At 52.0% G+C, this 19,949-nt stretch overlaps 1 protein-coding gene across 18 annotated transcripts in view; it reads right to left on the bottom strand.

Annotated features, from left to right (window-relative positions):
- PHLDB1 (pleckstrin homology like domain family B member 1) overlaps nt 1-19,949 on the bottom strand; it is a 51,318-nt gene that overhangs the window by 17,201 nt on the left and 14,168 nt on the right. For 7 of the 18 annotated variants that reach the window (XM_053672771.1, XM_053672779.1, XM_053672784.1 and 4 more), the window contains 13 exons: nt 19,085-19,210; nt 15,822-17,167; nt 13,183-13,464; nt 12,374-12,514; nt 12,140-12,277; nt 9,538-9,666; nt 9,023-9,178; nt 5,391-5,501; nt 5,174-5,263; nt 2,128-2,268; nt 777-905; nt 509-649; nt 255-357 (listed from right to left, as the gene is read on the bottom strand). In XM_053672771.1, coding sequence (XP_053528746.1) covers nt 255-357; nt 509-649; nt 777-905; nt 2,128-2,268; nt 5,174-5,263; nt 5,391-5,501; nt 9,023-9,178; nt 9,538-9,666; nt 12,140-12,277; nt 12,374-12,514; nt 13,183-13,464; nt 15,822-17,167; nt 19,085-19,210 — 3,033 coding nt within the window. The remainder of the gene's footprint in view (nt 1-254; nt 358-508; nt 650-776; nt 906-2,127; nt 2,269-5,173; nt 5,264-5,390; nt 5,502-9,022; nt 9,179-9,537; nt 9,667-12,139; nt 12,278-12,373; nt 12,515-13,182; nt 13,465-15,821; nt 17,168-19,084; nt 19,211-19,949) is intronic. The other 11 variants (XM_053672777.1, XM_037147210.2, XM_053672782.1 and 8 more) reach the window with 11 other exon arrangements.

Below are 19,949 nucleotides of genomic sequence, written 5' to 3'. Positions count from 1 at the left end.
TGCATATGCCCACTCAGGTCAAAAGCCATTTCCTTTTATTTGCTGGGCTCTCTAGGTAAGATCTCACAGCCTCCTGGCCTCAAAACTCTATAGTCTCCTTTAGGCATACAATCTAAATCCTTTCTGCTCTTGCCTAGATCCTAATTAAAGAAAAACCGTGGACGGTATGGGCATGAATGAGAATGGGAGAAGGCAGGGAGGCAGATATCCAAGGCCCCCAGGAAAGTAGATGGGTCAGCATTACAGCCACTCACCCTTCTGCTGCAGGGCCAACTGGCGCTTGGTCTCAATGTCCTGCAGGGTGGCTGCCAGGTTTCGAGGAAGGCTTCCTGTGCCATTCTGGGCAAGTAGAGCACCCTGGAGGGAGGTGGAACGATGGAACATGAGGCTCAAAAGAACCCCCACCAAGGCTTTTGTGGGTGACTTTGGCCTCTCCCCATTGTAGGAGTCTCCATTACCCTACCACCACCATCCTCCTATGCACACAGCCCACCCACTGTCCTCAGACCTTTGGGGAGGAGCTACGACCCAGGGTAGCCACACTGAGCTGGGAGGAGGAGGAGGAAGAGCCAGAGGAAGAGGAAAGGGGGCCACTACGGTTACGGAGCAGAGGGCTGGTTGCTTCCCCATCCGTCTTGGAGCGGTAAACCTAGAGGGAAAAAATACTGCCTGGTGAACCCCAGCTCTCCCACCGTTACCACAGTGACCCCCCCTCCCCGTGCCCCACCCCTTGCCCCCGGTCTCCTAGGCTGGGATCCAAGTTACTGTTCAGGTACCAGGCTTCTGTCTCCAGTTGACAACAACACTGAGCCTCCTGGGCCAGCCCAATAGGCAGACATTGGCAGCTGCCGAGCCTCCTTTTCAGACTGTTCTTTCTTGGGACAATCCCTGGTCCAACCCTGCATCTTAGAGAGAACTTTGTAAATGAACCCATGCAAGGAGTTAACATTGCCTGGGCAGAGTTGCACAGAAGACCAACTGGAGGCCAGGGTTCCCTCTGGTCCCAGCTCTACCACTAACGTGCTGTGTGACCCTGGGCAATGCATCTCCCCAGTCTGGGCCTTGGATTCCTTCCTTGGAAAAGGAGTGGGAATGTCTAGACTGAGTAACTGCCAAGCTCACTCACGGCATTACTATTTGGTGAATATGCTCTTTGGAGTTAAGAACCCTAATTCTCAGCATAGGCTCTGCTACTGCCTAGTTGTGTGGCCTTGGGTAGATTACTTATCTTCTCTGAGCCAAAGTGTTTGATCTGTAAAATGTTAACAATATCTAGTTCAAAGTCCTATGGTGATTAAATGAATCAAAACATAAAAATCTACAACCAGCTGGGCACAAGGAGAGGTGCCCCACATTACATAAACTGAACTCCTCCCAAAGGGAATATGGAATTTCAGCTCAGATCAGTCTTAGAGGCACAATGCCTTCACTCAAGGAATGAATCTTGAATGATACAGTCTTAGGTACTACAGCAGGTCAGTGGAGTGAAACCTGGGGGAAAAGACTATCCAAATACTCCTTCCGAACCCTCTGGTCAGCAGCTTTCTGCAGGCTCAGGTAGACCCAGGGCCTCCATACCAACTCTCAGACTCAGGCATTAGGTCTGAGAGTCTCAGACTCTCAGACTCAGGGTTAGGCATGTCCTCAGGGCTATCACTTCATAGTCTTTCTGTCCTGCCTTCAAGTGTCATCCCTGGAAATACCAGGAGAGCAGGATGCTGGCAGTTCTCACAGGCTGCAACAGGCTTAAGAGTGTGTTAGGTCCCCAGACTGAGTAAGAAGCTCTGAGGTTGAGGGCTGCCAAGGACAGGGCAGCTGTAGTCTAACCCACACAGGGCACCAAACAGATCTCAACCTGACCAGTGCTCCCAAACCCTCCCTACTGGACAGTCAACCATGTCACCTTGGGACTTGTGAAGCTGGCTCTCCAGCTACCCAAAATGCCAGGATGGTTGCCCATGAGGAAACTCTCACTGCCATCTCAGGGTCCAGAGACCCCACGTTGCCCTGGCTGGACTTAACCCCCACAATCTAAGGTGGTCTGTGTGACTAATGGATTGGCAGAAGGTACCCAGAGAGGCAAGGAGCAGGGATGGGGGAGGGGTGGGCAGTAAAGAAGGGGGTTACCTGCAGTTGACGAAAAGCTTTGGTGGGCAGAGGCAGGGGAGAGGAGCGAGGGGAGGCTGCAGCAGGGCCAGTCCCCAGCCCGGCCATCAGCTCCTGGTACCACTGCTCTAAGTCTACAGCAGGGAACAGCAGCTTCTCCATCTAGAGGAGAGCATGGGGAGAGCAACAGGATACAAGAGGGGAAGGATGGAGAGGAAAAATCAGGAAATGAGGGGAAAGAAAAAGGGAGAAGAAAGCAAAAGATTGGAGGAAGGTTAAAGGAAAGCAATTATCAGAAAAAATGACAGGAAGGTGAGGGAAGCAGGCAAGGAAGGGAGAAAGAACAGAAAGAGAAGGAAGAGAAAACAGTTGTGAATGTGCTAAGGCCAAAGAGAAAGAGTCAGGGCATAACTCCCAAAACACAGACAAGTGCTATGCCAATCAGAGCCCACAGGCACTGACCAATCCCCTGGGGCTGGCCTAGAGCTGGGAAGATAGGAGAGCAGGGGCAAAACACACAAACAGACCCACACCAGTAATGGGCTGGGGGTGGCCGAAACACACAGACCACCAACCTTGGGTGAAGGTGTGAGAGAAGCAAAGGAGGAAGAAGATAGCAGAATGGGAGGAAGGCAGGTGGTGGGAGCCAGGTCCTGGGAGGCAGAGGCTCAGAGAGACGGGACTGGCCCAGGGGCTGTGGGCACAGGTGAGGTGCCCCACAACGCCTTTGGATACTCAAGCATCCCATACTTGGAGGAAGGCCAGAACACAGGAGAGAATACGAGAGGTTCATGGGACTGGAACACAAGAGATGGTCCTGTCCATGGGCAAGGGAAAAGCAAGTGTAGGAAGCACAGAGCAGAGGAGGCTTGCATAACCCAGGGAAGCCAGAGGCCTCTAAACATGATGCCCTCATGGTACAGCAGAAGGTCTGCTCCTATGTGAGCCATCAGGAGTGGGAGGAAACCCCTGAGCCCTAGGGAAGAGAGAGAACCATTCCCAGCCTCCTTTATGCCAGCTGCCCTTCTCCTTCACTGTCCCCCAACCCAGACCTGAGGAGCAATTGAGGGCATCCATGAAGAGGTCCCTGGGCACAAGCTGATACCTCCCTGTTAGGCAGGGGCTGGGTGAGCATGGGGGAGGTTGGGGGCAGGGGAGAGACTGGGGTGGGTGTGGAGGGGCAGAAGCCTAGGGGGTCCAAGCAGAGAACAGCTAGAGAACCTCTGCCAGACTCATACTCCCAGGGTGCCCAGTGGGTAGGGAGGGGAGGCAGAGGATAAGTTAACAGGTTCAACCAGGTACCAGACACCCAAAATTCACATCTTAGAGCCATCATTCATTTCATACAAAATCTAGAGCAGGGGTGGGGAACTCAACTATCCACTGTAACCATAGATGGCTGTGGGGGCAGCAAGGGACCAAAAAAGGGCAGGCAGAGCTAGTGTGTGTAGGCTCTTCTCGACATTCACTTCTGAGGCTGCCTTGGCACCTAGGGCCTGCTCCAAGCAGACCCTGAAGGCCCATCCCTGGGTTTGGCCTGGGCTAGGAGCAGGCGAAGAAGCCTAGGAAGGGCCTTCCAAGAACCCACCAGGACACAACACCTTGAGCACCCCCAGTGGGGCACACACACATAGCATCAAATACCAGTCACACCATTCCAGAGGGTCCCCTTGCACTCCATCTGCTGGAGCAGTGGATGGCTCTAAGAAGTGGGGGTAGAAACACCTCTAGGGCTTGAGCAAGATGGGCTCTGAGAAAGAGGCCTTGGCAGGAAGCAGCGAAAAGCAAAATGGGCCACTGCCCAAGCAAGGGTTAGGACTTGGAAAGATGCTAGCACATTACACTGGGGGCTGGAAGGCCAGGAACTGTCATATTTCCGGAGCATATCCTTAGAACCCTGAGCTTAACTAGGTGTTGGGAGCACAGCAGGCATCCAAGATACATGCTAAGTCTGTGGCCATACCACCCTGAACGTACCCAATCTTGTCCAAAATGCATGCTGAATCAAAGCACAATGGCCCTATCCAGGGGGAGCCCATTCTGGACTAGCTCCAGAGGTTAATTGTCCTCTGAGGTCACAGAAAATGAAAACAAGCTAGAGGGTCCAGTGTTTGTGAAAACTGAGAAATGGCATGCACAATACACACAAATTAATATGCAAACTGATACTCTGATTTTTTTATTGGCTGTGCAGACACATGGGCATTCATTGAAACTTACAAAACTCTGGCCAAAGGATTATTGCTACACACCCTTCAGCTGGGTCCTTGGGAGAAGCTGTAGACAAGATCTCAGCAAGCAGGCAGACAGGCAGTCTGAACACAGCAGAGCAAGCAGTTAGCTGTGATTACCTCTTGTGCTTTGGGGCAGAGCTGACTGAAAGCAGGTGGGGTTAAGGGGACAGAGGAGGCACCAGCCTTAGATGACCCTGGGAATGGGCCCAGAGCTGCAGTCCCCAGCTCCTTCTCCGAGGACTCGGAGATGAGCAGTTCAGCCTACAGAAAGGGTATGTGGTAAGGGCTCTTAGCTCTCATACTCAGCCCAGCCACCCCATCCCAGGCCTAAATTGCTCATGCAGTGAGGCAGGGAGGACGGGAAAGGGTACAGAAAACTAGGCATGCCCTCTTTGGACCTTACACACCAAGGATGAAAAGACTCAGGAAAGAATGGCTTAAGGGGCCTAAATGCCCACTTCTGAACTAAGAGCCTAGTTCTAGACCAAGGCCCAGGGACTACAAGATCAGGAGCCTATGCTCCCCATGAAGGTAAGTCTGCCCAGCCCTGGCCTTTTCCAAACCTCTGAATACCCCATCTTCTTCACAATGTATTCAGTCACCAAAAAGAGTAAGATCAGTGGGCTCCTGGAAGCCAGAAAGAAAACTAAACAGAAGTAGCTGGTAGCCATAGAGCATCCCAGACCTCAGGACCATTCCCAATTGCATCTCTCTGATTCAGGAAAATGTCCCCATACTCAATCTCAGCCATTAGGGTGCAAGTACCACATGTTGCTCCACAGCCTCCCAGGAGAACCCTTGGGCCTGAAGCTGGGCTGACCCAACCATATTACCTCTTTGAGGGTCGATGTGGTCTTTGGGAAAGGCCTGCCTCCTGTGAGTGAGTGGTATCTTCTTTCCAACATAGTCACTTTCTCCTTCTCCTACAAGTCCAAAATGTCAGAGAATAAAAAAGGAGTAGAGTGACAGCAAGGAAGAAGCCCAAGCAAGGGGGGAATCCTGTACTACCCTCCTCCTCCCCCACCCGCCCGCCCTACCCAGCTGAGCTACCTTCTGCAGCAGCTGCAGGGAGGCATTCTTGTCCCGGGCCAACCGCTCCGACTCCTGCACGGCCTGAGCCCGGATCTGCCCAGCCTGACTGTCCAGGATTGCCAGGTGCTCCTGGAGGACAAGGGGTTGGTCAGTCAGACCCTGGGGAGACAGGGCTGAGCACAAGGTGAGGCTTGACTGTCTCTCCTGTCACTTTGAGAGACCCTAGCCTTGGGTGAAGGCAATCAACCAGCTCTTCTGCTTGGCCTCAACTTATCCCAGGAAAAGCCAGGTTGCTGCTATGGTCAGCCCCATCCCCTATCCCTGCCTTGACCAGTGACCCCTGTTTCACCAGGCATACCACCCAGAACCCAAGTCCCTAAACCTCCCTCCCCTCTAACCCCACAGTCAACAAATCCAGAATCCTGCAGATACTGAACAGTCTCCAACTTTGTCTTTGCCCCCATCCCACCTCCACTGCCACCACCCAAATCCAGGCCCCTAGGTTTCCCAGCCTGAACTTTGTCACCAGCCTCCTGCTTCCAACTGTCTCAGCTTTGTGATCCAGTCCACACTGCCACAAACACCTTTCTGAAATGGTCTTTGAGGTTTGTTTTTGTTTGTTTGCTTATCTGAATTTTCTAATCTCTCTAAGGACAATATACATTACTTAAATAATTTTTTAAAAATCCACAAGTAGCCCTGGCTGGTGTAGCTCAGTGGATTGAGCGCGGGCCTGCAAACCAGACTATCGTGGTTCGATTCCCAGTCAGGGCACATGCCTGGGTTGCAGGCCAGTTTCCGGCAGGGGATACATGAGAGGCAACCATACATTGACATTTCTCTCCCTCTCTCCTTCCCCTCCCCTCTGAAGATAAATAAATAAAATATTTTTAAAAAAACCCACAAGTAAAGTTAGATTACTCCTAAAAATCCTCCAATGATTCCTCATTACTCCTGGGATAAAGTACAAACTCCTAAACCAGAATTCAAGGCTCCCAGAACTGGCTCTATACCTTTCAGCTCCCTCCTGCCCTGAGCCCTCTGTGTTCTGAGTCCTGCCATGTTGTACACTCAGCTGCGAAGATGTGTACTCTCAGGCCTTTCTTAAACTGCTCCCTTACCCCAGAAGAGCTATCCCTGTCTTCTTCACCCATCAAGAGCTTACTTATCCTCCAAGACCAGATGAAATGCTATCTTTTCTCTAACATCTTCCTTGATCACCACTATTTCTTTGTTCCTCCTTCTGTGCTCAGATTATTTTGTATCACCATTTGCCTTATATTACTCTTACTTGTGAATATATGTCTCCATCAACACCACCCCACCCAGGTTGTCAGATCCAAGAGCAGGGCCAGTGTCTTTTCTATCTCCACATCCCCAATAGGGCTTTAGCCAATGCCTGGCTCAAAATTCATGTTCTTAAAAAAAAAAAAAAAGAGTTAATAAGTGAGAGAAAAGGATGAAGGCTGGGAAAAATGGGCTGGGTTAGTTCCAAGAGAATTTTCTGAAAGAGATGGCCTTAAATTACCACTGTTAAGAGCAAGACATGGTAAAGAGGGAAGAAAGGAGGAAGTTGACCCAAATCTGGGGTCAGCCCAAGAAAAGACTGAAGCAGAGGAGGCAGTAAGCCTCACAGCAAGATCTGCTCTTTACAGTTTAGTGAGAACCTATTAGGACCCAAGAACTCTGCTAAATGCTTTGTATTTGTTACCTCCTTTTACCCTATTATGAGGCAGGTGCCTTTATGTCCATTTTACTAATCAGAACACTGACATATTTAGGAGGTAAGATATCTTAGCTGGTAAGTGGCAGAGCTAGGAGTAGAACCAGATCTGCTGGACACCAAAGACATACTCCAAACTACTCTGAACCAGACTGGAGAGGACAGGGACGCACAGGGCACCAGGGCAGATAGAAACTGGGGTGGGTGGGATGCTGCAAGCCAAGAATTAAAGAGGAGCAAGGCTCATGAGGAGAAGCACAGGGAAGAATATGACCCCTGAGTCCCAGTAACTGAACATCAGTTTTCTAGGGGCCTGGGTGGGCATGGAAGACAAGAGATCAGGAGTCTCATACTGCTGACCCCTCCCAAATTCCCTGGAGCTTATACCCACTGAGACCTGGAAGTGACGGCATTAGATGATCTAAGGCTCCCTGATGCAATCTCTCTAGAAGGAAAGAGAAAGAGGCCGGAGAAGTGCCAACTCCCAACCCCAGTATAGTATAATATAGAAGGAACAAGGGCTTTGAGACCAGGTAGTCCTGGGTTCCCATTCTGGGTCTGAAGCTTATAAATTGGGAAGTTTTGGGCAATTCTAGAGAATCTCTGCATTCATTGTAAGGGGGGGGGACAAAAGTAGGTTTACAGTTGTGATGCAAAACACAGCTTATTTTTGCATTATTATTATTGTAATATTTTCCATATGAACAACTGTAAACCTACTTTTGCCCAATCCTGTATATAAAATGAGGAAAGAGCCCTGCCCAGGTAGCTCAGTTGGTTAGAGCATCATCTCCATACACCAAGGTTGCAGGTTTGACCCCCAGTTAGGGCACATACAAGAATCAACCAATGAATGAATAAATAAGTGGAATGACAAACTGGTATTTCTTTAAAATAAGGTATGAGTACTGGGCTTAGGAAACCATCCTAAAGTCAGCATGAGATAATACAAGGAAGACCACATACCCATGTGCTTGGGAAATGCTAGTTTTCTTCCTCTTATCACATCAGAAGTAGATGCATTTGTAAGGCAGGGCAACTCAGAAAGAGAAGCAAGTGATCTGAATTCATGGGGTGGTCCAGTGGCTCCCTACTTCCCGCCAAACCCAGGCTAGTCTTCAAGCCCCCGACTCACTACTTTTTGACATCCCTCCCTGATCTCACTGCCCTCACCTCCCACCACTCACTCCAGCCAGGCAAACTGCACAGGCATGCATGTGTGCATGTATACACACATCTCAGCCACAAGCATGTGAGCTGCCTGGTAGCTCCTCCAGTCTCCTTCTCAACACCTTCCTAACCCTTGCTTGACATATGCCTCCTCCCAACTTTACTCCCCACACTCAGGCACACATGTTTCTGCCCCCATCACCCTGTCCTGCTCTGGCTGAAATCAGAAGCAATCATAGCATCTGGAGCTGGCCAGGACACAAAAGCCAGTCCCCTTGATTTATGGCTCAGCTGACCCAGGGCAGAGCCAAGGCTGAAAACCAGATGATGCCCTCCCTCAGACCCCTGGCTGACTCTAATATCCAGATCTTAGGTCTCTGGACACATCCCAGACAGAGAGCCCTGCAATGTCAGGAACAAGCCTACTGTTCAGCCTCCTCCTCCTCCATCTCCATCTTTCACTTCCCAGCTAGTGCCCAGTTCAGAATGTGAGCCCAAATCACTTTCCACCAAAGACTCAAGGAGTCAGGGCTTAATAACAATAGCCACAGTTTGCTGAGTGCTTACTATGATTATATCCTCTACTGTCTTAACATTATCCTGGTATAATTCTCACAACAGCCTGTTATTGTTCTCATTTTATGATGAGGAAACCGAGGCTCAGAGACAGGAAGTTAATATTCATGAGATCATCAACTGGGATTCAAACCCAGGTCACTGGCCTTCAACCCCACCCAAGGAATGGGGTGGGACACACCTTCCTTTTGGTGATGCTGCGGAGCAGCTCAGCCTTGCTCAGGAGAAGGCCCTGGCTGGCCAACTCCCGCTCCTCCTCCACATGGCTCTCCCGCTCCAGCTGCTGGAACTCCAAGTCCTCAAACAGCTTTGTCTCTGTCTCCAGGGCCTCTGCCTCCTTGAAAGATAATGACAAAGAGGGAGTTGGGTTGTGCTCAAAATACCACTCTGAGCCTGGAAGGCCAGGCCACAGAAGTGTTAGTTTGGGGGGCTAGACCTGGGAAAACCGGGAATGACCTGTGCCCATCCAACCCCCTTTCCTCTGCTTGGCTTTGCCCCTTCCACAGGCATCACTGCCTGGAGCAGGAGAAAGGAGAAAACAGATCCTCCCAATCCTTCCCTGTCCCCTCCAAACCAAAGCACCGACCCTGGTGTCCTGGCAGGTACTTCAGGGCCCAGGTGGTCCTGTCCCACTGCTCTCCTCTCATCCAGGCAGGTGGCCCTCAGGGCCAGGGAAAGGGGGCTGGTGAAACTGACCCTTCTCAGCTGCTCCTGTAACTGTTCCCGCACTGACTCGGGGCAGTTATCGAGTTGCATCTGGAGCTTGGCGTAGAGAGCCTGGTGGGCCTCCAGGTGCCTCCGTCCTGTGGCCAGCTCTGCCCTCTCCTGGTTGGCGGGAGGGGGAGAGGGCGGGCACAGGGGGAGAAACAGAACACACACTCCTCAACTCCGGTCCTGGCAGGCAGCAGGGGCCATGGGGAGGGGGCAGGGAGGGTAGGAGAGAAAAACAGAGAGCGGGAAATGGGGTGGGAGAGAAGAGAAAAAAAGACGAGGAATAGAAGAGAATAATAACCAGGAAAGGAGAAAGAAAAGAAGAGAAAGGGGAAATAAGGGGGAAGAGGTAAAGAGTGGGAGAAGCAAGGAGCTGAAGTATATATAAGGCCTTGGAAATACAGAGGATGGTGTACCACAGGCAGAAACTTTGGTCTCTTGGAGTCCCTTAAACTAGAAACATTTGGGTAGGTCGTAAGAAAAGGCCTTCTGTTTTCTCTCTTCAGGGCTATAAAGGTGGTTCCACATCACAAATATGGAGCTTCTAGCTCCTGTTCCTCCCCCTCTTCCACTGCCCAGAGACCAAAATTTCACCCTGGGGAAAAAAGGATGGAGATGGTGAGGGTTAAATCCAGGGGATGTGTGTGAATCAGGAGCTGAGAATATAAAGCTACAGCAGTGCAGTGAGGGGACCCAAGCCCAACACCCTTGGCCTCCCTCCCTCTGCCCAGGGTGGGGGTAGGGTGCTGGCACAGCAGGCTGAACTTCAGCAGATGAGGGCTGCAATTAGTTCAGGCGTTACCATGGTAACAGGTGCCTAGGGATGGGTACAGAGTGGAGGTGGATGGCTCTGTCTGGGCCAAGATGACACCTCTGAGGGCAGGGCAGGGAGGGGAGGAGCTGATGAGTCACCCCTCTTAAGGACAGGCAGAGGAGAAATTATGACTACTGATTCCAAAGCCAGAGTGGGGCTATGGGATAGGGGCTGGAGAGGAAAGCTGACTGAGACCACTACCACCACCACTTCGAATAACTGGGCCCAGAGAAGAGATAAAGTCCAGGACTCTGAAATGCCAGGTAAATGAGAAATGAGGTTCCTTCTGAAACCACAGGCTTCACCTGGAAGTAAGACCCTGTGCCGAACCCTGCCCCCACCCACCCCTACATTCCACCCCATCCCTGGAGAAGAGGACCTGATCAGTTCAGTCCTGGAATCTAAGTACTTCCCCATCCTTGGACTCAGCCTTTATAATAACCTATGTTCTAGATGCCTTAGGGGCAGGACAGGAGGAGAGGCTACCCATTTCCACCTCTTCTTGATGTATCTGAATTTGGGAAGCCCCAAGGGGAAGAGAGTATGGCATGGCAGAGAGTCCCTGTCCCAGCACTCTACAAGTCATGACACAACTATACCTCCTTACCCTCCTGCTCTGGAAGGAAGGTGAGTAGATGGCTGGAGGACAACAGTCTGTGGAGGCAACACCTGGAGGAGCTCTTCAGATTGAGAAGCTCCTCAGCCAAGCATTTCCCCAACCTTGTACACACCCTGCTAATTCCCCACTGAGTAAAGTTGAGTTGTGCCCCTTGCCTATTCCTCTCTGATCAAAACCTTGGGGCCCCACACCAAGGAAGAAGGCACCATTAGAGGGGAGAGGCCAAGAGCCCATGGAGTTAGTGCAAAAGCAGGCATGGCTCAGCCCCGCTTGGGTGGCACTGGCAGTTAGGGGCATGCGGAGAGCCCAGGGCAGTGACTGGGGGAAAGTGGGGGACGTTAGTGCAGGCCAGTTTGGTAAGCACGGAGTTAATTTGGCACAGAATTTGGGAGTGTGGTTTTGGGGGGCCAAAGCCAAAACTCAAAAAAACAGGACTGTCAAAGAATTTTGAAGAGCCTCAAAACTGAGGGAAGGAGAAAGATACTCTCAAAAAATGCAGGAGGAAAATTATTCTTAGAAAAATACTGTCAAGTCCAAAAATAGATGGCCCCTCTCCACTTCAGAGTTTTTTGGCACATTGTAGGGCATTGCGGGCATGGCTGGCACAGCCCCTGTGGGATGGAGTAGCCCCTGCAGGCTGGCATGAAATCTGAAAGGGGCAGGCGCAGGAGCTAGGACCATCTGGAATAGGAGACTGCAGATTATGAAGGCTCAGAGGAAGCACTGTCCCAAGGGCCACCTTCCAAATACCACTTCCTGAGCACATAAAGCATGCTTAGAGAGATTCTCCAGATGGAGAGACCCAAACCTCAATCACTTCCCAACACCAGTCCCTCAGCTCTGTGATTACTGCCCAAAAAGAGGTTTTGGTACTTTCTAGAAGGGCCATGAAGGATCCAGAATGGCAGGCACCCAGGAACACAGAGGTAGCAGAGACCCAGACAGAGGAGACCCCAGACACCAACCCAGCCCACAGTGATGTCCAAGCTGGTACCTTCCACAGAGGACAAAGTCCCTACCCCTGAAGTGGCACAGAGACCACCTGGTGTGTAGGCTGGATGATGAGGGGAGAGGTAAGGGGCCCCAGAGAAGACACTTCTCCTTCTCTCCTAGGCCACTGGTCCCCAGCATGAATGAGGCCATGTGTTGGTTACCTTATCCCTCTCCTTTTGGACGCCCGTCTCCAAGGTCACCAGCTTCTCCTGCAGCTGGTCCACTGCCTTCTGTTCCTTCTGCAGCAGGGCCCATTCTGCCTCCCTCTCCCCCTGCAGCAGCGCCCGCTCCATTTCTGCCTGGGAGCAATACCAGGGTCCACATCAAGGCCAGTCAAGGCAGCTGGACTCACACCACTCCCGAGGCCTTCACTCTGTCAAAGTCCTGAGGCTTACCTCTCGGGCTGACTCCTGTAGTTGCTGCTCCAGCTCCTTCACACGGACCTTGAGCTGCTCCACTCGCCCCAGCACCTGAGCCCGCTCCTCCTCCAGGGCCAGCACCTCTCCTTGGAGCTTGGTGCTAGGCGCATCTTCATGCTGGAAGGGAGGAAAGCCATCAATTGGAGAAGTCTAGAGCCTTCCAGGATGAGACTAAGAGAATGGATCCCCATTACTCAGGGCACTTGGAAGGGTCAGCTGGACTGAGATAGAAAGCAAATTCCCCTCCCTGCATGGAGAGCAATACTCATTTAAATGGCATAAAGATTTACCACTAAGCCAAGTGGCTCCGTTGGTTGGAGCACCATCCCTTATACCAAAAGGTCACAGGTTCGATTCTGGGTCAGGGCACATACCTAGGTTGGGGGTTCAATCCCTGGTCGGTGCACAAACGAGAGGCAACTGATCAATGTTTCTCACATCCATGTTTCTCTCTCCCCCAGCCCCTGCCCCCTTCCTCTCTCTCTCATATAGATAAATATATCCTCCAAGTGAGGATTAAAAAAACATTTACCACTGAGTGCCAGACCTGGGTGCGGTCCAAGGAAAGGCAAGTCATAAATCATACTTATAGCTTGGCAAACTCATCAATACCTCCCTCACTTCCTTGCTGCATTTCTACACTTCTTATACCCGATCCCATTCCAAACTGAATCCTTCGATCACTTTCCATCACTGGGCTTAACACCACCACAGATGCCTGCCTGCTCTGCCTCCTGGAAAGGTCCAACCACAGCCCTCACCCAGCCCAGCCCCTAACATCCTACCTCCTGCTGAGTGCTCTCAGTGCTACTGCACTCTTCCTTGAGATTTTCCTCATCTGAGCGTTCCATACTCTCCCACAGGCGTTGGGTGGCACCTCCAGGCTCCTCATTGCTCCGCCCACAGGTTCCAATGGCCCCCGAAAGGCCTTGTGAGGGCCTCTGGTCTGCCAATGCCAATGCTACAGTGGCCTCCCCGATGCTGGGCAGCTCCCCAGCCTCAGGTCCCCCATCAGCCCGGGTGTACTCTGCACACAGGTTGAGGATGGTCTCTAGGCGCTGCCGTTCCTGGGAATTGTAGACAGACAGAGCAGGGCATGAAGGGGAGGAGGCAGGGTCCTGGTGGTGCTAGAGCCAAGCACAGTGTCCTGCCAGGAGAGAGAACTAGGATACTAGGGGCATGAGGCTCAGAATCAGGCCATGAAAGTTACCCCCCACTCCACACAAGGTCTAAGGAGGCAGAGGGAATGAGACTGCCCAGAAATGAGCAGGAGATACCAGGCTATTGTGTCACCAGCTCATATGGCTAGCCCTTCCTGTCTTCCTTTTTCCTTTCCCTTCTCATCCCAGGGTGGGACACACCCAGACACACCTGGGAACACACACTAAGCAAAGCAGATTTAAGACCACAAGGAGACAAAGATAAACACTCAAGCATTCATGCTGACACAAATACATGACGATCCATGACATAAGGAGATACAGAGACACTCCAACACACCACTGACAGAGGACAAAACGTGTCCAGGGCCTGCGTTAACAGGCAGGTAAACACAAAAACATCAGCCCTGACATGCACAAATGCACACCAATTCACACTTACACAGATAAACACAGCCCAGCATAAAGACAGGTGGGCACTGACACAGAGCTGGAAAACAGACCCCTGAGCCCACAGGGACCTCACACAGTTCATACAAAGAAATACTCAGCATGCATACACCTGCCAGACAGATCTGGGACATGGTCCTCCTCATCTCCACCTTCACTCCAAGTCACTCAGGCAGCCCTCAACTCTTGGCTCCTTCCCAGCAGGGTGAACTGCTTAAATGTTCTGGCCCATGTGAGTGCTCCATGGCCCTGGCACTTAGTCTGGCCCCTCCCCACACACAGCCCACCCGAGGTATCTCTCAGGTAAAGGAAGGAAGGTAAAATCATATTCCGGGTCTGTGTCCCCCTTTCCCATTCATAACACCCCAGCCTCCCCCATGGCTCTCCAGGGTCCCTCAACCTCAGCTGTATCCCACCATGTACAGTTTGGCCATGACCCCCTAGACACTTACCCAGCTTCCCTGCTGTTGCTTGCCCAATTCCATGGCAAAAATAAAAATTAAAAGCAGGAACACCCTCAGCACCCAGGAGTCTGGGCCAGTGCCTCCATCCCTAACTCAGTACCCAGATAAGCAGCCTGGTTGAGGTGGGAGGGGCAAGGCAGGCAGCCTCCAAGGTTTAAAGTGGCAGGTGGGGCAGGTCAGGGCTAGTGATGAGGTATGTGCTCATGTGAGGGGTAGGGAAACTGAATGGAGGAGTTGGAAGAGGCTGAACCACCACTCTGCCTGTGCCAGGCTCACTGGCCCCTCTCCAGAATGAGCCCCCACAGTGGGCCAAGCCTTATCATCTGGGCAGTGAAGAGAAGATGTAGTAAGAGAAAACTGGGGATCCTGCCTCATCTCTCCCCACCCAAAACAAACACACTGCCTGACATTTTTACCTCACTAGAAGCTGTCCCAACCTCTTCAAAAAGGGTCTCCAGACAAACCTCCTCAATTCTCATTCTCCTCCTCTAACCAATCTCAGGGCCCCTGAGCCCTGCCCAGGAACCCCATTCTTCTGCTCACAAGAGAGAATGGGCAGAATTCATTCTGTTGTATATGTACTCAAGTGTGGACACACCAGCAGAGCCCCTTGAGTTCCCTGTGCTCTCTGGGAATCTAACCCCCACCCAGCTCAGATGCTATCTCTAGGACAGAGCCACACCTGCCCCGCAAATGCCACAACACATACAATCACACAGGCTGCCCAACACATACAATCACAGGCTGCCCAGATCAGGCAAGGGGCTGCCCATCCTGTTCTCTTCCTCTTTCCTGCCACCTACATTCCCAGATGATCCTGCACAGGCCAAGGTAAGCAGCTTCTATCCATTTATAGATGCCAAAGTGAAGCAAGAAAGGACCAGGGGATTTTCCAAAGAACAAAACTTGGAAAGATAGGAGACTCGGGTTCCAATCCCAGCAGTGCAATTTGCTGTGTGGCCTAGGAAAAACCCATTCTGCTCTCTGGGCCTCAGACCTGCTTCTCAAACTGAAAGTGCAAGGCCTCAACCATATATGTGGTGTGAATGCTTCACCCTACAGCTTCAATGTATTCAGGTAAATAACATGAAAGTATACACATGAAAACAAAAGCTGTGTTATAGACTAAATGCATAATTAGTATGAACTTAAAATTAAAGCCTTAGAAACTTCAAAGAAAGCTCTTCAGGGCATCAGAACATTGAGATACCAGTCACTACGGTGTATCCTGGGGGAAGCTTGAGAAGCCCAGGCCTGTCCCTGGGCCCCTCCCATTCTGCCAGCTGGCTGCCCACATGCCGGTAGAGACCTTGCACTAGAGGTCAACGACCTCCCTTGGCACCCACTCACCAGCCTCTCCATCTCCTGCTCCCGAAGCCGCTCTTGGCGCTGCCGCCGGTGGTACTCCAGAAGGTCATCCTCATTGTCGCTGATCTCCGTGATGCTATTTTTCCGCTCTCGAGTGACAGGCACCTGTAAGTCTCCACTGGAGAGCTTCCTCCGGGCACGGGGGCTCTGCTGGGGCAAAGCCCCAGTCAAAGAGCCCAGACTGTAGGCTGGGCTCAGCCTGCCACTGAAGCTGCCCTTGCGAGGTGCCAGGGACTCCCCGAGTGTGGGCGAGGGGCTCCGTGTCCTATGGCCCCATGTCCCCAGTGTCAGTGAGAAGTCCTCTGGTGAAGCCCCATGGGCTGCCCAGCGCCGGGGCCGGGGACTCTCTGCCACTTGGGTTCGTTTGGGATCTGGGGTGGTACGAGAGGGCATGGGAGAGACAGCCCGCCTGGACAGAGATGGGCTCAAGGGAGGGAGTTCTCGCATACTGTCCAGGCCCCGCCGGCTCAGACGGGGACTCTCAGGAGGCTGTAAGGTGCGGGTGGCTGACCCATCTGAAAATGTTCGGCCCACCAAATGGTGTGAGGGGCTAGTTGTCAACACCCGCTCAGTGCCTGGCAGCTCATGTAGAGGGCTGGGAGGGCAGTCTTGAAGTGTGCCAATTTTGTTTTGAGGAACAAGGGCTGGAGGCTGGAACTTAGAGCTGCCAGGAATGCTTGGGGATTGGCTGTGGGCACTGGAAGCTAGGTATTCACTCAGGCTGATAGCGACCGCAGGCAGCTGCCCACCGAGCCAGGGCTTCTCAGTGGTTCTGCGGGCCTCTGCCAAGATAGTAGCTGCAGGGCTATCTGTCAGCAGACCCCGGAGGCCAGGGCTCAGAGGCCTCTCATTACCTGCCTTTCTGCCCAGCCGAGGGCTCTCAGAGGAGTGGCCACCACTAGGTCGGGACTGTAGGGGCTGCAGAACCAGATGGTAGCTCGAGGAACGAGCAGGTACCAGCGGAGGTATGGAAGGTACTGGCTCATGGCCACTGGGTGAGTGGCTGGCACAGCTTCCACTGCTGGCTGGTGAGGAGAGTGGAGAGAAGGCTGGAGAGGTGTTCTCGTAGCTGGAGCCCACAGACATGGCACCAGGGCTGGTTGCAGGGGACAGCAGGTAACGACCACCATTAGCCACTGGCAAGAGTGGGGAAGTTACAGCAGGCTTCTTGCTAGTAGCTCCAGGTTCCTCTAGCACCAGTGAATCCATGATTTCCTGCAGGTCCTTCTCAATAGAGCTCACCAGGGAACTGTGGCTGGCACAGGCCAAGGGCCCCTGGTTTGCAGGCTGTGGGGTGTGGTTCCCATTCACCAGACTTTCTGATTCTGCTAAAAGAAAATGCAAAGATGCCTCGAGTCCTGGTCTTTGACTTTGGGGAGGTCCATATACATAAGAGCAAAGGCCCTACCCCACCTTTTCTTAGCAGAGTTGGGTAGCAAAGGCTCTAGAGAAGCCAGGAGACCTGGGTTCCAGTGCCAACTCTGCCACTGACCTGCTGTGCAAATTTATCCAAGTCACTTGCCCTCAATTTTCCCTTATGTAAAGGAAAAGGATGGGTAGGAATCTTCTGGCTCTAACATTTTATCACTTAAGACAAAATTAGCAATAATGCCAGGTACTCACCCCAAGACTAGGTTCTTCCCTGCCTTGGTTTCCCCAACATCCTATTCTCTCCTTCAGGAAGAGCAGGTGAACCTTTTACAAAAGGGAGGGGGGCATGCTATGGAGCTGTCAAGTTCCAGGAGGGACCCTGGATGGTGTAGCTCAGTGGATTGAGTGCTGGCCTGTGAACCAAAGGGTCACTGGTTCAATTCCCAGTCAGGGCACATACCTGGGTTGTGGGCTAGGTCCCCAGTAGGAGGTGTGCAAGAGGAAACCACACATTGATGTTTTTTCTCTCCCTCTCTTTCTCCCTTCTTTCCCCTCTCTAAAAATAAATATATAAAATCTTTTTTTTTTTAAGTCCCAGGAGGGGTCCTAGTCTAATAGGACATTAGGGGCTACCAACACAGTAGCCAAGACCCATGAAAAAACACACACAAAGCCTCCAAGGCTGAACAAATGAATGAGGGGTGTGTGTTGCACCACTTTGTTTAATCAGAGGCAAAGTGAGGGGACTGGCACTGATGGCTAGTTCCTAAAAGCCAGGCTGATGACCAGCAGCTAGGTGCAGCTCAGTGCCTCCAACTAATCTATTCAGCCACACCAGCAAGAGCCTCCCTGTGCCCTGCCCCAGCCCTGGTCAACCAACAGAGTAGCTAGAACCACTGCCCAAACAGATGAGGGGTTGGCATGACAAGGATAAGGTGGGGCAGGGTAAAGCTAACCAGGGAATGGACTGGGAACTCAGGCATCAGAGCCCCCAGGGGAGATAACTGGGAGGTAGAGAAAGAGACAGAAAAACCTTTACAAGACTGAGTTTGCGTCCAAAATTATGAGGACTACGTAGGATCATAGTCAGAGGGGTTACCATGGACACTGGTGATCCCAATGACTACCCATCTTTCCTCTGATCCCCAGACCATCCAATTAAGCCACTGACATCATCCTGCTAGGTGTACTGCCACACATGTCCACCTATTCCAATACCATGTTGACACCTGTCATCCCACAGCCATCTGAATGCCCATGCAAAGTCTGAGATGGTAGACCTACTGGCAGCCTCCTGGTCTGCATCCCAAATTCTATGCAGCTGGGCTGAGGGGAACTGTGCTGGTTCCTTGGAATAATCACCAACTCTCCTCCGGGGGTCCATAATTCAAACCTGAACTGAGGCTGCTCCACTGAGTCATCAACTGGCATAGCAGGGCAGCGGGTGGGTCAGGGCCCAAGGACATGATCACCAACAAGTAGAAACCACCAGAGCTTACCCAGATTCAACCTAATTCTTCCTTCTGCCCACCTCAGGCCACATGCAAGAGCAAAGCTCCATTGTGGTGACACATGAGGACCAAGGTCCCAGACACTGAGGCGGCATCTTCCAGAGCAGTGGGACACAAGCTGGCAGAGTTCTCCATCTCTCAAGAATCGTGATTCCCCAAATCTAGCTGAGCAGCACTTCTTAGATCTCTCTCAGTGGCCAAAGTGCCTGGCATTCTCCACCAGTGGCCCATGGCAGGTGGCAGAAAGCCTAGATCATGAGTGTTGTCCTGCCCTGACACTACAAGTATGGCTGAAGTGGGCAAGGAGGAAGACTATTGAGGGGGTACCAACAACCCAGCCTCCTGCCCAAATTGGGTACCTACCTGGGCCAAAACTGTAGGGGGGCCTGGGAGCCTGGCCCCCTGCTGGAATCATGCTTTTCATCCACTTGGCTTCGGCCGGGTGATTAAAGCGGAGGAAGGTGGACTGACCCAGGCACAACATGCAGCCTTCAGAGAAAGAAAAACACTTGGAAGGACAGGCAGGGCTAAAGCAACCCTCATTCCACCAGCAGGTTCACCCCAGGTTCCAAAGAGCCATCCCCACCTGTACTCAGTGTCCACACCATCCACACCTGACCATACCTGTGGTTAAGAAAGGAACTGGCAGGGCTCAAGAACACAGACCAGAGTGGAAAGGGCACTGGTCCAGGAGTCCCAAGATCTAAGTACCAGTCCTAACTCTTCTTACTAACTGTGAGAAGGTGCCTTCAGGTGAAGTCACTGCACTCCCTAAGTCTAGTTTTCTCTTTAGAGAAATGAGGACAATACCACTGACATTGCAACTAAGACAGTGCCTGTGAAAGTGCTCTTCTACAAGTGGAGAAAATTCTTCAGAGAACACAGACACTCTTGTCCCCCAACCCAACATGTACTCATGACTCTTGGATGGAAGGGTAAGCTTGAGAGGCAGTAATTTCTAGGATCACAAAAAGACTCTGAGACAGGACAAGACTCTGAGACCACAGAGAAAAACCATGGTGCCCCTCAGGGTACGAAATTTGCTTCCTGACTCCAACAGTGGGAACGGCTACCACCCTTTCACTCTGACAATGTACCCTCTGGCTTGACATCCTCCTGCTCCTACGTTCTCCCCTGGAATGTAGGCCCAGCCTCAGCCAAGCACATTCCCAGGCAATAGACACAAGTCCAGTCCTGCCCAGCAAGTGGGAGCGCATGGAAGGGGGAG

This window comes from Artibeus jamaicensis, unplaced genomic scaffold, assembly GCF_021234435.1.
Source record: "Artibeus jamaicensis isolate MK-2021 breed Jamaican fruit bat unplaced genomic scaffold, CSHL_Jam_final contig_196, whole genome shotgun sequence".
Taxonomy (NCBI): Eukaryota; Metazoa; Chordata; class Mammalia; order Chiroptera; family Phyllostomidae; genus Artibeus; species Artibeus jamaicensis.
Note: the sequence above shows the minus strand (reverse complement) of the source record. Positions and strands in the feature narration are given on the sequence as shown.